This window comes from Haliotis cracherodii, unplaced genomic scaffold (assembly GCF_022045235.1).
Source record: "Haliotis cracherodii isolate W230 unplaced genomic scaffold, xgHalCrac1.p SCAF_1, whole genome shotgun sequence".
Taxonomy (NCBI): domain Eukaryota; kingdom Metazoa; phylum Mollusca; class Gastropoda; order Lepetellida; family Haliotidae; genus Haliotis; species Haliotis cracherodii.
The window spans coordinates 26,393,475-26,412,528 of record NW_027266264.1 but is presented as its reverse complement, the minus strand read 5'-3'; the positions used below and the strand labels follow the sequence as shown (position 1 = coordinate 26,412,528).

The window sequence follows — 19,054 nt, the reverse complement described above, 5'->3', positions numbered from 1 at the left end:
TTAATGAAGTATTGTGTTGTGACTTGGAAGTCCGCATTAATCTGTGCCAATAGACGTCGGCAGCGGTTTTTACGTTTATACCATATGCGCAAACATATATTTAGGAGATAAACTAAAGACATCTAAATTATAGTACATTTGCATGGAGGCTTCGGAGATTTTATAATATGTATGAGAGCCTAAAACAATTAGGAGATAAACATACTATGTTTTAAATGTAGAGCTAGGTTATCTGTAGATTTAACCGCGTTAAATTTAATTTGGAACCGAACGCGCAGCGTGAGGTTTCAAATACTAAATTTTGCGTATACTCACGTGCAAATAATCGGAACTACGAGGGCTGGTCAAAACGTTCTGAGCCAAACAAACACAACCAACAATTGTGATAGTGTTTGTAGTTTCAGTTATCACTTTATCTCCCTGCTTTTCAATACACGATAGCGAAGCTTTTCAATTCCAGTCAGGAAGAAGTTTTCTAAGGCTACCCTGAAAAACTCATTCTCGGCAGCTTTGAGATCATCGTTGTCGTCATAGCGCTTTCCACGAAGGTGTTCTTTCAGATTAGGAAATGGGCGGAAATCACTTGGTGCCAGGTCTGGCGAGTATGGAGGGTGAGGAAGCTCTTCAAACCCACATTGTCGCACAGAAACCTTTGCAAGTCGAGAGGTGTGAGAAGAGGCATTGTCGTGAATGAGTAGAACTCCAGCAGTCAGTAATCCTGGCCGTTTTTACTTTGATAGAATCTCTCAGGCGTTGAACCAAAGCAGCTTAGTATGCACCGGAAAACGTCTTTTGACTTTCCATGTATCAACAAGGATCACAACCTTTGCATCCCAGAATACAGTGGCCATAACTGTCTTCGCTGATCTTGAAGGCTTGAATTTCTTCTGTGCCTGAGAAGGGGAATGGTGCCGTTCCATAGATTGACGTTTTGACTCGAGATCATAGTGGTAGACCCATGTTTCATTATCAGATGCCAATGTCGTTTTGAATTTGACGAAATCCTCCTTAATTAAATCTAAATTGTCTCTAGCAATGCCATTCTTTTTTCACTTATGATCAGAATTTAGAAACTTTGGCATCAAACGAGTAGTAATATTATTCATCTGTTAATGTTCATGAATAATAGTTTCAATGGATCCATGGCTTAGGCCCGTGTCTTCCTCAAGTTCAGCAATGGTAATACGTTTATCTGACAGTATACTAGTATGTTTTTCTAACTCCTTGATTTAATCTTCATTGATGGAGGTTGAGGGACGTTCTCCCAGCCTTAAACATAGCTGCCCAACGTTTATCAGTGGAATAGCTAGGGCACGTATCCTTATACACTTGTGACATGCGGCCATGAATTTCTTGGGGAGTACTTTTCTCTAACGTCAAAAACTTGATGGCTGCTCGGTTCTCGTTCTTTTCCATTTCTGTTTCCATTTGGACCCCTATCACGTTCAGCTGGCTGTCACCAACCTGTGAACAGACCAAATACACTTGCAATAAACCTCAAACAATGTACTACAACCACTAGTTCACTTTGTTATGGCCTATAGTTGAAAGTTAGTCATGCTTTGAACTTTTTGACCATCCCTCGTCTTATTGCGTGTTACATGCACGAGTAATTGTGGATTACATATCCTCAATGAAGGTAAAGAGTGCGTTTCACTTGGGACATATAATCCAGAATTGCGAGTGTCGAGTATTTGTTATCATTATCCAAATATACATGGCCTATGTGGACATCTGAAGCCATGTCAGAATCGTCAACTTCAAATAAAAGCGACAAAATGTTTTCCATAATCAGAAGAAATATCTGCTAAACCCCCCACCCAGGAAGAAGGTATACAGAAAGTCTGAGGGGAGACTGCTGCGTCTGAAGGAGAGGTTATATGCACTTGTCAGAAGACTTCTTGAATATTTGGATGAAGTTGGACATTTGCTAAAGCTGGGTTGAGCGATATGAGTTTGGTTCTCTGTCATTTGTGTAGGGCTGTTCCGCTTTACCCTGAGGTAAACAGCTAACGATCACAAGTGCACTTAATCAAACCTAATCCCGGTATAAGTCCGTCTGACAATTGAGAGGTTACAGGTCTGTGTACTGTTGGACATTGAAGTGTATATGACTGGATTATGTCATGATGACTATGTGTACACTGTGCGGGCAATTAGACTGTCGTCTCTATTTGAGTGGATAGTGCATTGCAGTGCTCGATTTGACTTTTATACCTTGCAACAGTGCAATCTGTTATTGAAAGGTGTAACTTGATAATAATATCTACATGCACTATGTGCATGCCGAGGGAATTCAAATACTTACTTTTCCACACAACAACCTGGTGCAACGAAGTTTTCATATTACCATGCGCCTGGTGCAAGTTAAATCAAGCTCCTTAAATCGACCCCTGTATTGAACTGTATGACTTCGATACCACTACCTGAGACTTGACTGCAATTGATGTGCATACAGGTAAGTGTATGTATGCAGTGTTTAATATGTATCTAGTCTTACCTGTCATATTTGTTTGCACATATACTGAATGAGCAATCTGACTATAGTCCATGTGATTGGATGATGGAATGTTATATATTGATGGCGCACTTCACTGGATAGTGTATGGTTACTGATTGTATGAGTAGGCAACAAGACTGTGGTTTACTTGAATGAATTGTGAATTGAAGTGTTTGATGCTGATACTGGAACCTTATATTGAGTGAAAGATAAGACTGCAACTGATATGTATACAAACAGGTGAATGTAAGTAGCATATAGATGTATATGTGGCATGGCCTTTCTTGCATGCACGTATACTGTAGGAACAGTCTGATTACGGTCCATATGATTTGAAGATATACAGCAGGACATTGACGTGTGTATGACTTGATTTAGTAATGATGGCTATATGAATACTATTGCTTTGATGTACATTGTGCGGAAGATTTCACAGGTTTATTGGAATGGATGATGTATCAGACTGTATGATTCAGACACAAAAACCAAATATAGAGTAAAAGATATGACTGAGGCTAAAATGTCAGCAAATAGGTGTATTTATGTGTGTGGTATGTACATGCATATCTATATGCCAGTGTCTTACATGTGTGTACGTATACTGTTAGAATAATCCGATCACGGCCCATATGATTGGATGATGGTTACGTTAAAATGTGCACAGCCCGGGCTTATAGACTGTGGTTTATTTGGAGATGATGTAACGATTTGTATGACTTTGTTCATAAATTTGTATCATGTACAAGCAGCTTGTAAAAAGGTTGGTCGTAACAGGGATTGGCTCTGTGACTTAGCTGATTATATGACGTGCTGCTGGCACCCAGGTGACGCAGCGTTCGGCAACCTGTTTTTCCTAGATCTAATCTTACAAATTCCTGATCCGAAGTTTTAACTGTTCTTCGCACAAGCTGTTGTACAAATAACGTTTCTGTAAAGTTGAGATTCGCGAACATGGTCTCAGATGGGCAAAAGGATCTTTTCATACATACAACTGTTGAAATAATCATATCAGGAACAGGTTCTATAGCCTGAATAATGCGAGCCATGTTTTCCCACCTCATCTCCAGACGTGTAATGTCGTTGGCAAACGGGAGTTAGTGGGTAAGTGAGTGATTGAAAGTTGTTTTACGCCGGACTTGAAACCATTCCAGCTATGTCACTGGAGTGAGTGTGTAAGAGACCTGATACCTACATATTCAAGCCATATAATAGCCGGGAGGATGGGGCGATATGAGGGTGTGGGTGCACTAGAAATTGGCATCACGCATTGTACCCATGTGGGCAATCGAACCCTGGTCTTCGGCGTGACGAGTCATTGCTTGAAGCACTAGGCTACTTTATCGCCCCTAACAGTTGCTATTACTGATGCTTGTATGTGTTACTACAGATGTATGGGCATGACGACACGCGGGCATTAGTCGGTGCAGCAAAACACATGGTGCGAATTACCGTTAGCAGAACGGACGTCCTACAACACATAAAATGTGTCAGATATAAGGATGACAGAGAAATCAAATGACGAAGCTTCTATTTTAAACGAGAACGACACTGTAACAACCTTAACGATCAATCAAAGTAGTGTTGGTATTAAACCGATATAACCGATATAACCTTGGTTAGAAGGAAGGAATAATCCATAACATCTACGCGCATTATTTATTAAGACGGTTTATCTTTGTAAAATGAGGCGTGCAGAGTTAACTGTTTCTCTACATCGCCTAGCGCAGGGAATTAGTGTCGTAAGCCTATCGACTACAATAGACCGTTGTTGAGTATCCATGACTTAGGAAACTCATATCGGATAAACGTTTCACCCTTTAAACGTGTGCATGGTCCTTTGGCAGTGAATGAGAAGGCAGAGATACAATGGCAACCTCGAAGACTGAATCTGAAGAAACATGACATAAAGGTACAGATCCTGGCAAGTTAATTGTGAGAATATCTAGTTTCTGCTTTTACATCCAAAAAGTCATCAAATATACATCGTTTCGGGAGTTAAAGATCATCAATGAATTCACCAATTGCACTCCTCTTCTTGCTGATCTGTTTCTTTATGCATATGAATCAGACTTTCTGATCCGACTGGCAAAATAGAAACAAGATAATTGGCCAAGAAGTGTAACTTAATTTCAGGTATATTGATGATCTAATAATAACCATCAAATAGACACCGAAACTAGAAACAAAGGGGACCAGTGACACCGCTTTATTTGTTTCCTATTTAGATCATCTATGCATAAAGATTCAGAGTGACAAAACACTCTCCACAAGATTGTTTGACAAGGGGGGATGACTTTAAACATTTCCAATAGACAACTTTCCCTTTATGTCGAGCAATATTCCCGTAGCTCCAGCTCTTGGTGTCTGCATTGCACAACATTTGAGGTACAATCGAGCATGCTCTTTCTACCAAGATTTCAAAGTGCGCCACGCAACTCTTACTCAGAAGTTGTTTGATCAAGTTTACAACATTCATGGCCTCAGTTAAGCTTCAAAACGTTTCATAGTAGACATGTGGAGGACATTTCCAAAGACTTTACACATCAGTGACAAGAATGATGTCCAATGGAATACCCTACTTCGACTTGTACCAATGTTCCCGTGTTTATAGGTGAACAATTGCCTTGCCTTTGAATGTGTTTGTGACGGTTGCCACCGGTGGGGCAAGATGCTCTCATCTTTTCGCGAACTCCTGATATCATCACAATTTGATAATAATTCATAAACACATGCTCATATAGTAGGAATCATACAATCGACTCAGTGATTTCTTAAAATATGGTTTTGTCGCTTTTATTGTTCAGCGTCATTCGACTCACGCTAAAATGTTATTTGATCAGTTTCATCATCCATGGCCTTAGTAAGGATTTCAAAACGTCTTATGGTGGTCACGTGGAGAGCATTTCCAAATTTAACGCATCAGTGACCCCAATGGAGTCAGATGCAATTCCCTATTTTGACTTGTATTTGTGACGTGTGCCACAGAAGGAACAGGCGATACTCACCTTACTGGTAGTTATACGTGAACACATGCTCATGATATAGTTTGAATCGTTAAACAGACTCTTCTGATTTATGGAAAGGTTTTTGTCGGCTTTACTGTCAATGTATTTCCTTGAATTTAATGGACAGTCATCATTCCCAATTACTAAGCTAACATATCAATAAAACTTTGAAGTCATGTAGTATGCTGATTAATTTGTATAGAGAGAATTAATTTTAAATGCACTCTGGTTCGTTGACCTGAGTGAAAGTGCCATTGACTTTGAGCATAGTCCTCCCCTATTCACGTTATAGTTAGTGAGTGAGTATGGTTTTACGCCGTTTTTAGCAATAGTCCAGCAATATCACGGTGGGGAATACCAGAAATGGGCTTCACACATTGTACCCATGTCGGGAATTGAACCCGGGTCTTTGGCGTGACGAGCGAACGCTTTAACCAGTAGGCTACCCGATCGCCCCTATTCACGTTATGAGTTACACATTATTCATATCTTTGTCTATATCACAGTATTAAGTTTAAAACCCGATGTGTCCCTGCCGCCTTAGCTGGTTGCTCAGATTCTCGATTGTCAGTTGCTGGATGAGTGATGTCAAGTCCAGTTAATGCTGACCTCCCTTTACCGCGGCAGTCCGACGTACCGAATAGTCTCATAGTAGGTACATTTACGCTTATGATTTGTGAAGGCATTTTAACCGGCCATTGTTTTAGTGCACTTCTAATTATACAACTTGTTGTTTACAGGAACACCATAGCACAAGTAACTGGGCCGCCACGACAACATGGACCGCGATGTCGTAAGGATAAGAGAGGTATAATAAGTACACAATATATATAAATAAATAAATTAATACATGCATATTTATATTGCGTCTTGTCCATGGGCCGCCACGACAACATGGACCACGATGTCGTAACGATAAGAGAGGTATAATAAGTACACAATATATATAAATAAATTAATTAAGACATGCATATTTATACTGCGCCTTGTCCATGCCCTAATCATGGCCCCACGGAATCTTTACCTCCAGTCAATGGATCAATAGTCACTCAAACTAATTCTCAGCTCCCTGGGGAGTACACAAAATTGACAATGTATGTGAACAACGCTAACCTATGATGATGCCGTATTTCAAATTGCCATTCAATGTATGCTCGGGTACAAAACAATTTGTGATCATTTCAAAATATTTCGAACAAGCACAATGTGAACAACGGAGATAGTTCTATGGATATATTTTTTTTATTGCAATGAAGTACGTTTCAGTGTAGATACAAACACCGTTATCACTTGCTTGTTAACGTGTTAGTATCTACACCATAACGTCGCATTTATTGCAATAAAGAAGTTGAATATTAATAGAACTATCTCCCTTGTCCATCACACAAACTTGTAAATACCACTTGGACAAGTTAATCATAATGTGATTGATAGGAAGGTAAACTAAGTTAGTTTTGTAAATAGTTAAAGCATGTTCACCCTACGGCTGAAAGAAGGAACCGTTGTGCGATATTAATACTGTTTACTGGCGCTCAAGACTTCAGGGAGCGGATGGAGTGACAGAATAAAGCCGTGTTTGGGACGGTAGTGTACCGCGAGGGGAGCCAGCATGCAGTCGTCCTAAAGCCTAAAAGCATTGATATTTCAATGGGAACTTTCATGAATTATTGTCATAACGTGACTTTTCTTTTGCGTACAGTATTTAATCTAATGTACTGTCTGTTTGTGACTGCTCCAAAGCAATGGTGACTTGACTACCCAATCAAGTGCTTCCTCTCATTCTATCCACAATAGTATATAACAGTTTGTGCAACAATATGGAGAAACATAAAATGTTCATTCAACTACTTTTCAGTAATGCCAGTGGAATATCAGACATTTACAAAAATGAAATATGTTTTATATATCGAAAGTCGATACTTCAAAACATACACGGAAGTTCGCGATATATATGGATACAGAAGGTGGATCGCGTCACCCTTTTCTTGGTGTATACATATTTGTGACGTGTAAATAATAAATAGAGCATTTGTCCCAATGATTAAGACTTCCTATATGCATCACTTTCTATCTGTGTGTGTTTTAGGAGCCTCAGCTGGACCCTGAGGCATTGTACAGACGGTATGTTATTGACAGTAAGTAGATGTCATCTGATATTAATTGGGGCAGTATCCGTAATAAAGTAACATATTAGCAAACAAAGTGCAACCGAAATGTAAAAAAGTAGGGGTTATATACTGGTAACTAGTTTCGAATATGGAGATAATCAATATTATTTGATCTGAAAATAATTATTGATAGTTCGCTTTCAAGGATATATGTGTGTGTGTTTCAGAGGTGAAGGCCGGGCTGTGTCTGGCAGTACGCAACGGCCACATCCGCATCACGGCCGACAACATCTCCCCTCTCCTCAGCCTTTTCAGCATCAACACCTGTGACAAAGACGTCCTTGACCTCATCAGAGATGCTCTCATTGACAGTAAGATGTAACACTTAGCGACTTGAAGTTGGATGTGCCAATGTCCAAGTGGCAATTCGTTGTGCAGAGATTCTATCCGATTATTATCCGTTGTCAGTCACCACGCATAAGCTAACACGTGTCTTCAGGCATAGATGTATCCGCATGAAGCTTACCCGTGTGTGTCTTCAGGCATAGATATGTCCGCATGAAGCTTACCCGTGGGTTTCTTCAGGCATAGATATGTCCGCATGAAGCTTACCCGTGGGTTTCTTCAGGCATAGATATGTCGCACCTAGCTAAACCGTGGGTCTCTTCAGGCATTGATATGTCCGCATGAAGCTTACCCGTGGGTTTCTTCAGGCATAGATGTGTCCGCATGAAGCTTACCCGTGGGTTTCTTCAGGCATTGATGTATCCGCATGAAGCTTACCCGTGGGTTTCTTCAGGCATAGATATGTCCGCATGAAGCTTACCCCTATGTCTTTAGGTGTAGATGTCCCCACATGAAGCTTACCTGTGTTTCAGGCATAGATATGTCCGCATGAAGCTTACCCGTGGGTTTCTTCAGGCATAGATGTGTCCGCATGAAGCTTACCCGTTGGTTTCTTCAGGCATAGATGTGTCCACATGAAGCTTACCCGTGGGTTTCTTCAGGCATAGATGTGTCCGTATGAAGCTTACCCGTGGGTTTCTTCAGGCATAGATGTGTCCGCACGAAGCTTAACCGTGGGTCTCTTCAGGCATAGATATGTCCACACCTAGCTTAACCGTGGGTCTCTTCAGGCATTGATGTGTCCGCATGAAGCTTACCCGTGGGTTTCTTTAGGCATAGATGTGTACGCGTGAAGCTTACCCCTATGTCTTTAGGTGTAGATGTCTCCACATGAAGCTTACCTGTGTGTTTCAGGCATAGATATGTCCGCATGAAGCTTACCCGTGGGTTTCTTCAGGCATAGATGTGTCCGCATGAAGCTTACCCGTGGGTTTCTTCAGGCAAAGATGTGTCCGCATGAAGCTTACCCGTGGGTTTCTTCAGGCATAGATGTGTCCGCATGAAGCTTACCCGTGGGTTTCTTCAGGTAAAGATGTGTCCGCATGAAGCTTACCTGAGTGTCTTTAGGCAAAGATGTGTCCGCATGAAGCTCACCTGAGTGTCTTTAGGCAAAGATGTGTCCGCATGAAGCTCACCTGTGTGTCTTTAGGCAAAGATGTGTCCGCATGAAGCTTACCCCTGTGTCTTTAGGCAAAGATGTGTCCGCATGAAGCTCACCAGTGTGTCTTTAGGCATAGGTGTGTCCGTATGAAGCTCACCAGTGTGTCTTTAGGCAAAGATGTGTCCGCATGAAGCTCACCTGAGTGTCTTTAGGCAAAGATGTGTCCGCATGAAGCTCACCTGTGTGTCTTTAGGCAAAGATGTGTCCGCATGAAGCTCACCTGTGTGTCTTTAGGCATAGGTGTGTCCGTATGAAGCTTACCCCTGTGTCTTTAGGCAAAGATGTGTCCGCATGAAGCTCACCTGTGTGTCTTTAGGCATAGGTGTGTCCGTATGAAGCTTACCCCTGTGTCTTTAGGCAAAGATGTGTCCGCATGAAGCTCACCTGTGTGTCTTTAGGCATAGGTGTGTCCGTATGAAGCTTACCCCTGTGTCTTTAGGCAAAGATGTGTCCACATGAAGCTCACCTGTGTGTCTTTAGGCATAGGTGTGTCCGTATGAAGCTCACCAGTGTGTCTTTAGGCAAAGATGTGTCCGCATGAAGCTCACCTGTGTGTCTTTAGGCAAAGATGTGTCCGCATGAAGCTCACCTGTGTGTCTTTAGGCAAAGATGTGTCCGCATGAAGCTCACCTGTGTGTCTTTAGGCATAGGTGTGTCCGTATGAAGCTTACCCCTGTGTCTTTAGGTGTAGATGTCTTCTCATGAAACTTATCTGTTTGTTTCCTCGGGCATAGATGTGACCGCATCGCATGACGCTTATCCGTGTGTGTCTTAAGGTATAAATGTGTCTACATGAAGCTTACCTGACAGTGTGTGTTTCATCAGGCATAGATGCATTCGCATGAAGCCTGTGTCTTCAGGCGTAATATTTTAGTGTCTTTAGGAGCAATTTAGCAATAACATCTTGTGCAATAATATTTTTGTAATCAACACTTCATCAATGCTTTACCAACTAATCTGTACATGATCTATCTATGGTCCTGCTTCAGCTGGAGGAGAAATTAAGACAGAAGATTTTGAAAAGGTTGTTCTTGAACGAATCATTACGAATGAAGAGGAGGAAGAGAAGGCGATAGAAGATGCCTACCGTATCGTAGATGTGGACGGTGATGGAATCATTACCGCTGCTGACATCTACCGGTTGATGTTGAACATGGGGGAGGTAATCAGTGATGAGGAACTCCGGCAAATGCTTAAGATGGTTGACAGTGATGGAGACGGACGAATCACATTTGAAGGTAATATCCTTTCGATATTTGAGCCTCTCAAACGGCTGATGTAAGAACTTATAAATGTTAATAAATAACGTGTGACGTGTAAGGTTAGTTTGTCCTTGATAATATTGTGCATGAAAATATAGAAACATTGAAAATTTGTGAATGAAATAAACGTTACAATCCTGTCAGGTTCGCTTCTGACTCGTAACGGTTCTCCACTTTTGCCTATATCAAGAAAAAAAGGGTAATTTTCAATATAGCATACTTTATTTCTTTCAAGAGTTCAGGAAATTCATTCTTGGCGTGGAGGACCCTGATAAGCCAAGTGAAGAACTGGAAAGCACAGATAACGCCGAACCAGAAGAACCTCTAGCTCAATCGCCTATCATCTATAAGCCGCCCCCTGAACACAAGAGGAGGAGGAGTCTGTTCACATATGGTAACATGATTACTAAACAGTTGTCCGTTGTTGCACAGATGAAGAACCTTGTGAGTTCAGGTGACCATCAGACAACAGACGAAGGCACTAACGACACTAAGACAGACGATGAGAAAACAACAGACGAATACGTTAAAGACACTTCGACAGAGGAAACAGACGTAGGCACTGAACACATCAACGTAAAGAATGGCGAAAGGGGTGTGGTAAGAGACTCTGGTGAGGTCCCAGTTGACACACTAAGTATTGACACCAACAGGCATTTGCATAACTATAATGATAACAAGGATTGTCAAATTAAGACAGATATGTGCATGGCATCTGTCGTCACGGAAGACACACGTACAACCAAAGAAGAATATTTCTCCGAGGAAAGAGAAAAGCAAAACGACAATAATATAGATCTGGACGAGAAGGCTAAATTGGGGAGCACCAGAATAAACATACTCTTTGGTGGATGTTCTGAAGCGTTTATGGCATCATTAGAAAAGCAGCCTATAACAAAGGAATATTCGAAAAATACGGGAAAAGACGACAACAATCGTACTATGCTACCAACTCAGTGTGCTCCTGGAGAAGAGGTGACAGAAGAGGCGATACAACATATAGAGCATTGCCAAACTCCAGTTGTGTCTGTGAAGAAGGAATGTCCACCGACGCGTTATAGTGAAAAGAGTCCATATTATGGTCGTATAAGGCCTATAGTTTTCAGCATGTACCCTTTACCTGAAATAGACAATAGTGGGTCTCAGAGAAAGGAATCGTTCTGCAGCAGCACCACTGAAAATACTGAAAGCGATATAACACCAGTCGATCATTCAAATGGAAGTAGAGTTGTCATCATGGTTGATAAACAAATGCAGACAACAGAACAATTTGATGAGAATATAGCAGAGTTTGTTCAGACGTTTAGTGTGATTGTGAACACCAAGGATGACATTGAATCACGGCTTGATGACACTCCATCGGGTACCTTGCCCCTCAGGCGTGACAGTGCTACCATAACAGACGTCCATGGAATACCAAAGCGGCTGCGGAAGATGAAATGTTTGGAGAATGCTATTCTGAAGCGTAGAAATACAAGTTCTGAAATGTTGAGAACACTGTCAGAGGACAGAGTGCAACATCGATTGTCTTCAAAGCCTCTTCTGAAAAGAAGCCCTACAATCCATCATTTACAGAGGCAATCTTCATCATGCGGGTTAGTTAAACAGCTGATAGACCGTTCTCCTCGACAGGCTGTGGCCTTTGCTGAAAGACACCCTTGCCATATTGAAAACAGAGAAGAAACACTTTTGACACCAAGTTCTCCAAAGACAGGATTCAGACGTTTCCGTATATCAACATCTCCGTCAGACAGCATGCATGATATTGATGATTCAACTAATTTCAAAGGCATTAGTATCATTGATGTTTCCCAAAACATAAATGACGAAAACCTGTATGAACCTGATGTGAAGCGTTCAGAAAAGCATCACGGGTTCAAAAGTATACGACCATTAGCAAGGGTTATAATGGCCTTAAAGTCAACTTACGATGCGAAAAAGGCGCCATCAGAAGACGTTACTTCTATATCCAGGTTTCTGGAGGAGAATGGAACTCCCTATGCAAGGACAAGTCCTACGTTTGAGCGTAAGGCTACTGTCATGAAACATAAAACACTGTCACGATCTAATACCCTCCTAAACCTCGAGCTACCCATGGAGAAAGCTTTCAGGCCAAAGTTAAAGAAAGCATCAACTTTGACACGTATTCCTGTTGATAATGGGGACAAACATAATCTTCCTCTGTTCTTGGGATAATTTCATTGGAATAACGTACCTAAATACTTTGTTAATTAATTGAGAAATTGTACTGCCTGACCTTACTTGTATTGCTCTTTGAAAATACAGCATTTGACTTAAGGTCAATGTATCATCAGCCATTTATGAGTGAGTTTGGTCATACGCCACCGTTAGCAATATTTCAGTAATATCCGGGAGGGGAAACCAGAAATGACATCAGCCGTGAAGATATGAAAAAAATACGAGTTTTGTAAATAAAAGCTGGAACAATATACATGGGACAGAAAAGCCTTATAGTCAAAGTTTATAATATTCTGATATGGTGTGACTTATGGTCATGTATCGTGTGTTTGCATGTGTACATGATAAAGTTGTATAGATATTGACTCAGTGTCCCGGTACTTAACCCTATCTTAAAAGATGGATCAATCTGTAAAACAAGTAAGTCCATATCATCCAAGTTATAACTGAACATGACACATGTACATTTTGAGAATTGCTGGTAATAAAATTGGGCATTAAAAGTTATCGCCGCAGTAAAGACTTTTGTTGAACGTCACCGCTTCAGTTATATCGCGGCGTGTCGGGTTGATGTAGGGAAAAGCCTGAAATGATGCATGGTCTCCGACGTCCACCACTTTGATGACAAACAGCGAAACATAAGCAGGGCGTACCGGAGTTCGAAACCACGATGCTGGATTTTGGAACGCCTAAGATATGCAGCTATGTACAGCGAATAGCGGCCCCTTAGTCGAGTGGGTCATTCATTCCCCTTCCGCCAAATGGCATTGATTTGTGTTACAACAATACTATTAATCACAAGATATATTTAAACGTTACCAACGTTAAATAAAGAAATATCGAAATAAACTTTGTTCACTTTGTTTATGCTGGTGGTATATGTCAGAGAGTGAGTGAATAATGCTTCACGCACTGTTGTCTTAGCCAGGACAACCAGTGGTCGATAACATGAGCCCCGATCTACGCCGTCTGAGGAAGATGACACACAGCAGGGTCACAAGCAAGGAGGCCTATTATACACTTGTGTCTTCATGCTGATGTCTTTAAGATCGGATATTTTTCACAGGGTTATAGGAGACAACGTACTGTCCAGGTTTCTTCGCGAATGATCCTCAACCGTGTCGTTTCAAGTATCTATCATATATTTGCAAAGAAATACAAAGAAACGACCATCCGTACATCAGCGACCTGAACGTCGAAGGGGAAACGTCGAGATGTGAATACTTTGATAATGAAAGAGCCAAAAAGATCTACAGCAAACAAACCCTATCTTTTGAATTTATGTCTGAACACACTTATTCACATGAAAAGCTGCACAAGTTGTCACAACTTATAGATTTGCATGTATGCATGTATTTACAATTTATACATTGATTGAGAGAAGAAAAATTGAGAAACGTCTTTATTTTACCAATGCTCACTCGAACCTTTCTTTGATCATTCTTTGGCCCAAGAGGCAACTAAACGTGGTGACCATAGAGATAGTTACATCCTTATCTTAAAAGGTTCAGGACAATTTGAGGAAAATGAAAACACTAGTCATCTGAAGTTTACTGGGAAAACACTAGGTGAAATGCTGGACATCCTCATTGATAATATACTTGTAACATTTGGGGACAGAATATTTAAGCAAGAGGTAGGCTTCCTAGTTATAGACTCCCCCATTGCTGATCTGTTTATTTATGCATATGAATCGGAATTTCTGCTCTGATCGGCAAACTTAAAACATAGGAATTTCGCCATGAAGTTTAACTTAAATTTCAGTTATAACGATAATCTGATATCCTTCAATACTGGTCATATAACCAATTCTCTTTCACTGATTTATCCCACTGAACTCAAAATAAAAAATACCAGCGAAAAAGCCTGTTCCATTTTTTTATCTGTGCATAACGATTCAAGTCTGTATGATAAGTGGGATGACCTAAACTTTCAAAAAGTCAACTTTCATTTTATGTCGAACGGTCGAAAGATTTCAAAGATCGTCATATGACTCTTGCTCAAAAGTTGTTTGATCAGGATTACGTACTTTTGCGAACATCTGGTAACACAAACACAATCTGGTGAGATGGTATGAATCGTACGATGGATTCTGCTTTCAGCAGAATCTTTCAGAGATTTCTTCTGACTATGGAAATGGTGTTATTTACATATGTATAAGGTGTTTTCTTTGTTATGAATATGTGATACTGCATTGCCAACTAGTATCAGAACAGACGTATTTCATTTTTAACTAGTGAACTATTAACTCTGGATAATTCAAAAACTATAAAAATAAAATGAGGTTTTACATGGTTTGCCCAATCGGCAATTTTTAAAATAAATTTCTAAATAAACATTTTCTAATTACATGTACATGTAATTTCATTTAGTGCTTCTCACTAATGTATTCGTGTGTGATGCAGGTTCTTGTGGGCTACAAATGTAAATACTTACTTAATCGCCAAGTAATCATTAACATTATCAGGACCCTGCTCTTCAGCGGGAATATGTTCAGTCCCTCTGCTTCTCAGCGGATGGGAACCTTTTGGCTTAACTTAATTCATGTCTGCTTTTTTCAGCAGAAACTTAGTATTTTGCCGCTGGCAACATAGTTGCCCCTTGCTGCTGCTGCTACTGCTTGCTGCTTGCTGGTAACTCAAGTTGCCAAATATACTAGTAACTCATCATAATAATAGCTTAGGGCAGCCCACAAGTCCTGCCACACCTATGACCTTGAACCCAACATACGCCTTTCTTAGTGCTCTTGCCTTGTCAACTTTGACAAGGCAGGTTACTTTGCATGGGGTGTTTCAATAAATCATACTATATTTAAAAGGCACTATCACCATAACTTCTATAATCTTATTTCTGAGACCATATGAGAAATAGGGTGGAAATGAACCAAACGTTCTGTGAATAGAAGCGACAAAACCCTTTCCATATTCATAAGATATCTCCCGATTGTACGATTCCGAGTAATCATGAGCATGTGTTCATGAATCACTATCAAATAGTGATGATACCAGGTGTTTGCAAGAAGGTGAGCACATCCTGCCCTGCTGGTGTCACCCAGCACAAACACATGCAAAGGCAAGTCAATTATCTACCTGAAAAACAACAACACAGGAACACATGATATATGTAAAAACAGGGAACTGCATCCGACATCAGTTTTGTCACTGATGTGTCAAATTTGGTAATGTCCTCTACATATCAACGACAACACTTGTTGGAAGCTTTAGTGAGGCCATGAATGCTGTAATCTTGATCAAACACGTTCCGAGAAAGAGTCGTATGACGCTCTTTGACATTTCGGTAGAAAGAGCATGCTCGATTGTACCCCAAAAGTTGAAGTGTAAACACCAAAGGTTGGAGCTGCTGGAATATTGCTCGACATGAAGGGATAGTTGACTACTGGGAAGTTAAAGTCATCCCTCTTGTCATACAGCCTTGTGGAGAGTGTTTTGTCATGTATAGATCTAAATATGAAACAGATGAGGCGGTCTCACTGATCTCCTTTATTTCTAGTTCAGTTGGGTAAATCAGTGGAAGGGAATTAGATATTTGATGGTTATTGAACGATACCAGATCATCGATATACCTGAAGCTTAAGTTAAACTTCTTGGCCACATTACCTTGTTTTGCCTTTGCTAATCCGAGCAGAAATTCCGATTTATGTGCATAAAGAAACAGATCCGCAAGAATGGCGACACAACTGGTGCCTATGGGGATGTCTTCTTCTCACCTAAATGTCTTACCCCCAAATTTTACAAAGGTGTTATCCATGAGGAAGTTCAGCATTTCACATATTGTTTATTCAATAAACTTCAGATGTCATTTGCTTCATCCTGAACCTCTGAATATACTGTATCTGTAGTCATTACGTTTTGTACCAAAAGCCCCATTGATCAAGGGATGAAGTTTTTCCTTAAGTTTGTCATGTGAGATAGTGGTTTACAAGGCAAACCTTTTGAGTTATAGAGAATCCACATGGTATTAATTCCACTTGTCTCAAATACTTTCTGTGAATATAAAGAAAGTCCTTCCTTGTTTGTATTACAGAAGGGGATATAAATTGGTGCCTACATCTTGCCTAATGCCTTAACCCCAAATTTGACGTAGAAGTTATCAATATTGCTTTCTCAGTAAACTTCAGATGACATTTGCAATAATTTTTGACATATTGTCCTGAAGCGTTGAAGAGAGAAACGTAACAGTATTTGTGGTCCCCACGTTTTGTAACAAAAGCCCCATGGATAAAACAATAGCACGAATATTGGTACTCGGCAACATACTTTACACTCATGAAAGAGTGAATGAATTGAAATTAAAGTGTCAAATGTTCTTAAAGTGAAACACAACACTAGTCTCTGAGAAAACGGCATCACAAGTCGTTAATTCGTGTGTGCGCCATGTGCACGTCGATACATGGAATGGATGAGGCGGTTGATGAAGGCCATAGGCACTTGAGCCCACACTCTGAGGAACGCCTGACGCAGTTCAGCTGCAGTTGTCGGCCTTGATCGGACGTCATTCATCCGTCTTTGAATCTCGTCCCACGGGTGCTCAATGGGATCTAAATTGGGACTGAGGGCAGGCCACTGGATGGTTCTGATGCCATTCTGCTGGAGGAAGTCTCTTGTTGTTCTCGCAGTTATTATGCTGAAACTCGTGGTTGCGGCGACGTCAAATGAGGTGTGGCGTGTGGTCCCAAGACTTGATCAATATACCGAGCTGCTGTGACACCACTGCCTCTCCCTGAACCAATGTTCTGGAAGACCACAAGGCCGACCCTCTGTGCAAGACCAATTCGAGCAGTTTCCGCAGCAGTAACAAAGCGATCTTGAAGATGCTCTCGAACAATCTGACGATCCTGACGTCGGGTGGTGACCCTTGGTCTTCCACTACGTGGTCGGTCATCTGTAGTGTTGGTGGTCTGGTATCGTTGCTGGGGCCTGCATATGGTCCTTACGTGGACGTGAAATGCATTGGCTTCTTGCCGGGCGGTTGGCCCAACTTGCAATCGTCAAATGGCTTCGTGTCGCTGATTTCTTTTCAGTCTTGGCATGTGGTAGCAATTCAATAAAGAATGAATGTTATTCGATCTGTGTGGATTTTTATAGGGCAAGAACTGGGGGAACGCATGTGCATTTCAATTTGCACGGAACTCACGCGCATCGGGTTACCATGGCCGTTGTCGTGATGCATTTGGGCGATCGGTTTTATTGTCATCTGCTTTGGGTTTTTTAATCATCAAATTTCATATTCCGGACAAGGTAATGTCAAATTTTAGAAACTAAACTGACAATTTTTCATGCAATGTTACTTGGGGTGACGTTTTTTGCGGTTCAGTATATGATAACTATCCAGATTAGAGTACTTTTTGACATTCATAATTACTTCATAAAGACAAGGAGTGCTATAGATAACAACTTCCTTGATATACATATATATGTACAACGCTTCAGCGACACTTCTTGTCCCTTTATCTGATGAATGACAATGAAAATAAATATAAGGCATGACACATTTTATTTGACGTTTAAAAGATATGAAAAGGTACGTCAGAGTGCAATTAATTCAAAATACGAATTAGATTTCCTAGGATTAAGAATGTGAGAGTTGGAGACCTTGATATACACCATGTCTCCTGCGTTCAGTATCTCATGGACTGTAATATCGCTGTATCCATCACAAGGCCAGTCGTGACAAGGGGAGGCTGATACAGTAGTTGACTGCAGGATGGTCTCCGTCTGTGATGTCGCGTCGTATCTGACGACGTGGTGGGAAGCCTGGGTTCCGGAACTGACCCGTGGGATGCTGTAGTCCAGGTGACTCCTGATGCGGTAACGACCTGGGCTGGAGATTACCAGATGCCCAGAACCATCATAGTCCACGTTCTCTAGGAAGGTGAGGCTGCTCTCTTCATCCCAGTGTCGTAGTGTGCGAGGACCCATTTCTGAAACACAAGGCTCATTCTGTGTTTGCTCTTTAAAGGAAAACTATTTTATTTTGATGGTCTGTTACCTTATTGTCACTGTTCGGATGGTTTTTATTTATTTCACGGTTACATTAATTTGTGGCAGAGTTCAATGTCGGAATACACCTAATCTGGCCAGAAGAGGACTCATAATGTCACGTTCACTTGAAAGATTAGAACTATCGATTGTAAATAAAATTACTAAATTAATAAAAAGTCCATTGTACGATTCCAACCTTATCATGACCATGTGTTCATGAATAACTATCAAATAGAGTTATCACCAGGTGTTCGCGATCGGTGGCACCTGTCACAAACACATGCAAAGTCGATTGTTCACCTTTTTTGTCAGGATGTGGCGCCCGTCACAGACACATGCAAAGGCAAGTCAACTATGCACCTTAACCAGACAGGGTGCAAGTCAAAACGAGCAATCTAATTTCAATATTAT

At 40.9% G+C, this 19,054-nt stretch overlaps 1 protein-coding gene across 1 annotated transcript; it reads left to right on the top strand.

Moving 5' to 3' along the window:
* Positions 1-6,283: 6,283 nt before the first annotated feature.
* Positions 6,284-12,638, top strand: LOC139455017 (uncharacterized). Its single transcript, XM_071236607.1, has 5 exons — positions 6,284-6,298; positions 7,592-7,640; positions 7,841-7,984; positions 10,170-10,418; positions 10,678-12,638. Exons 1-5 carry the CDS (start codon positions 6,284-6,286, stop codon positions 12,636-12,638), a joined length of 2,418 nt encoding a protein of 805 aa, XP_071092708.1.
* The last annotated feature ends 6,416 nt before the right edge of the window (positions 12,639-19,054 follow it).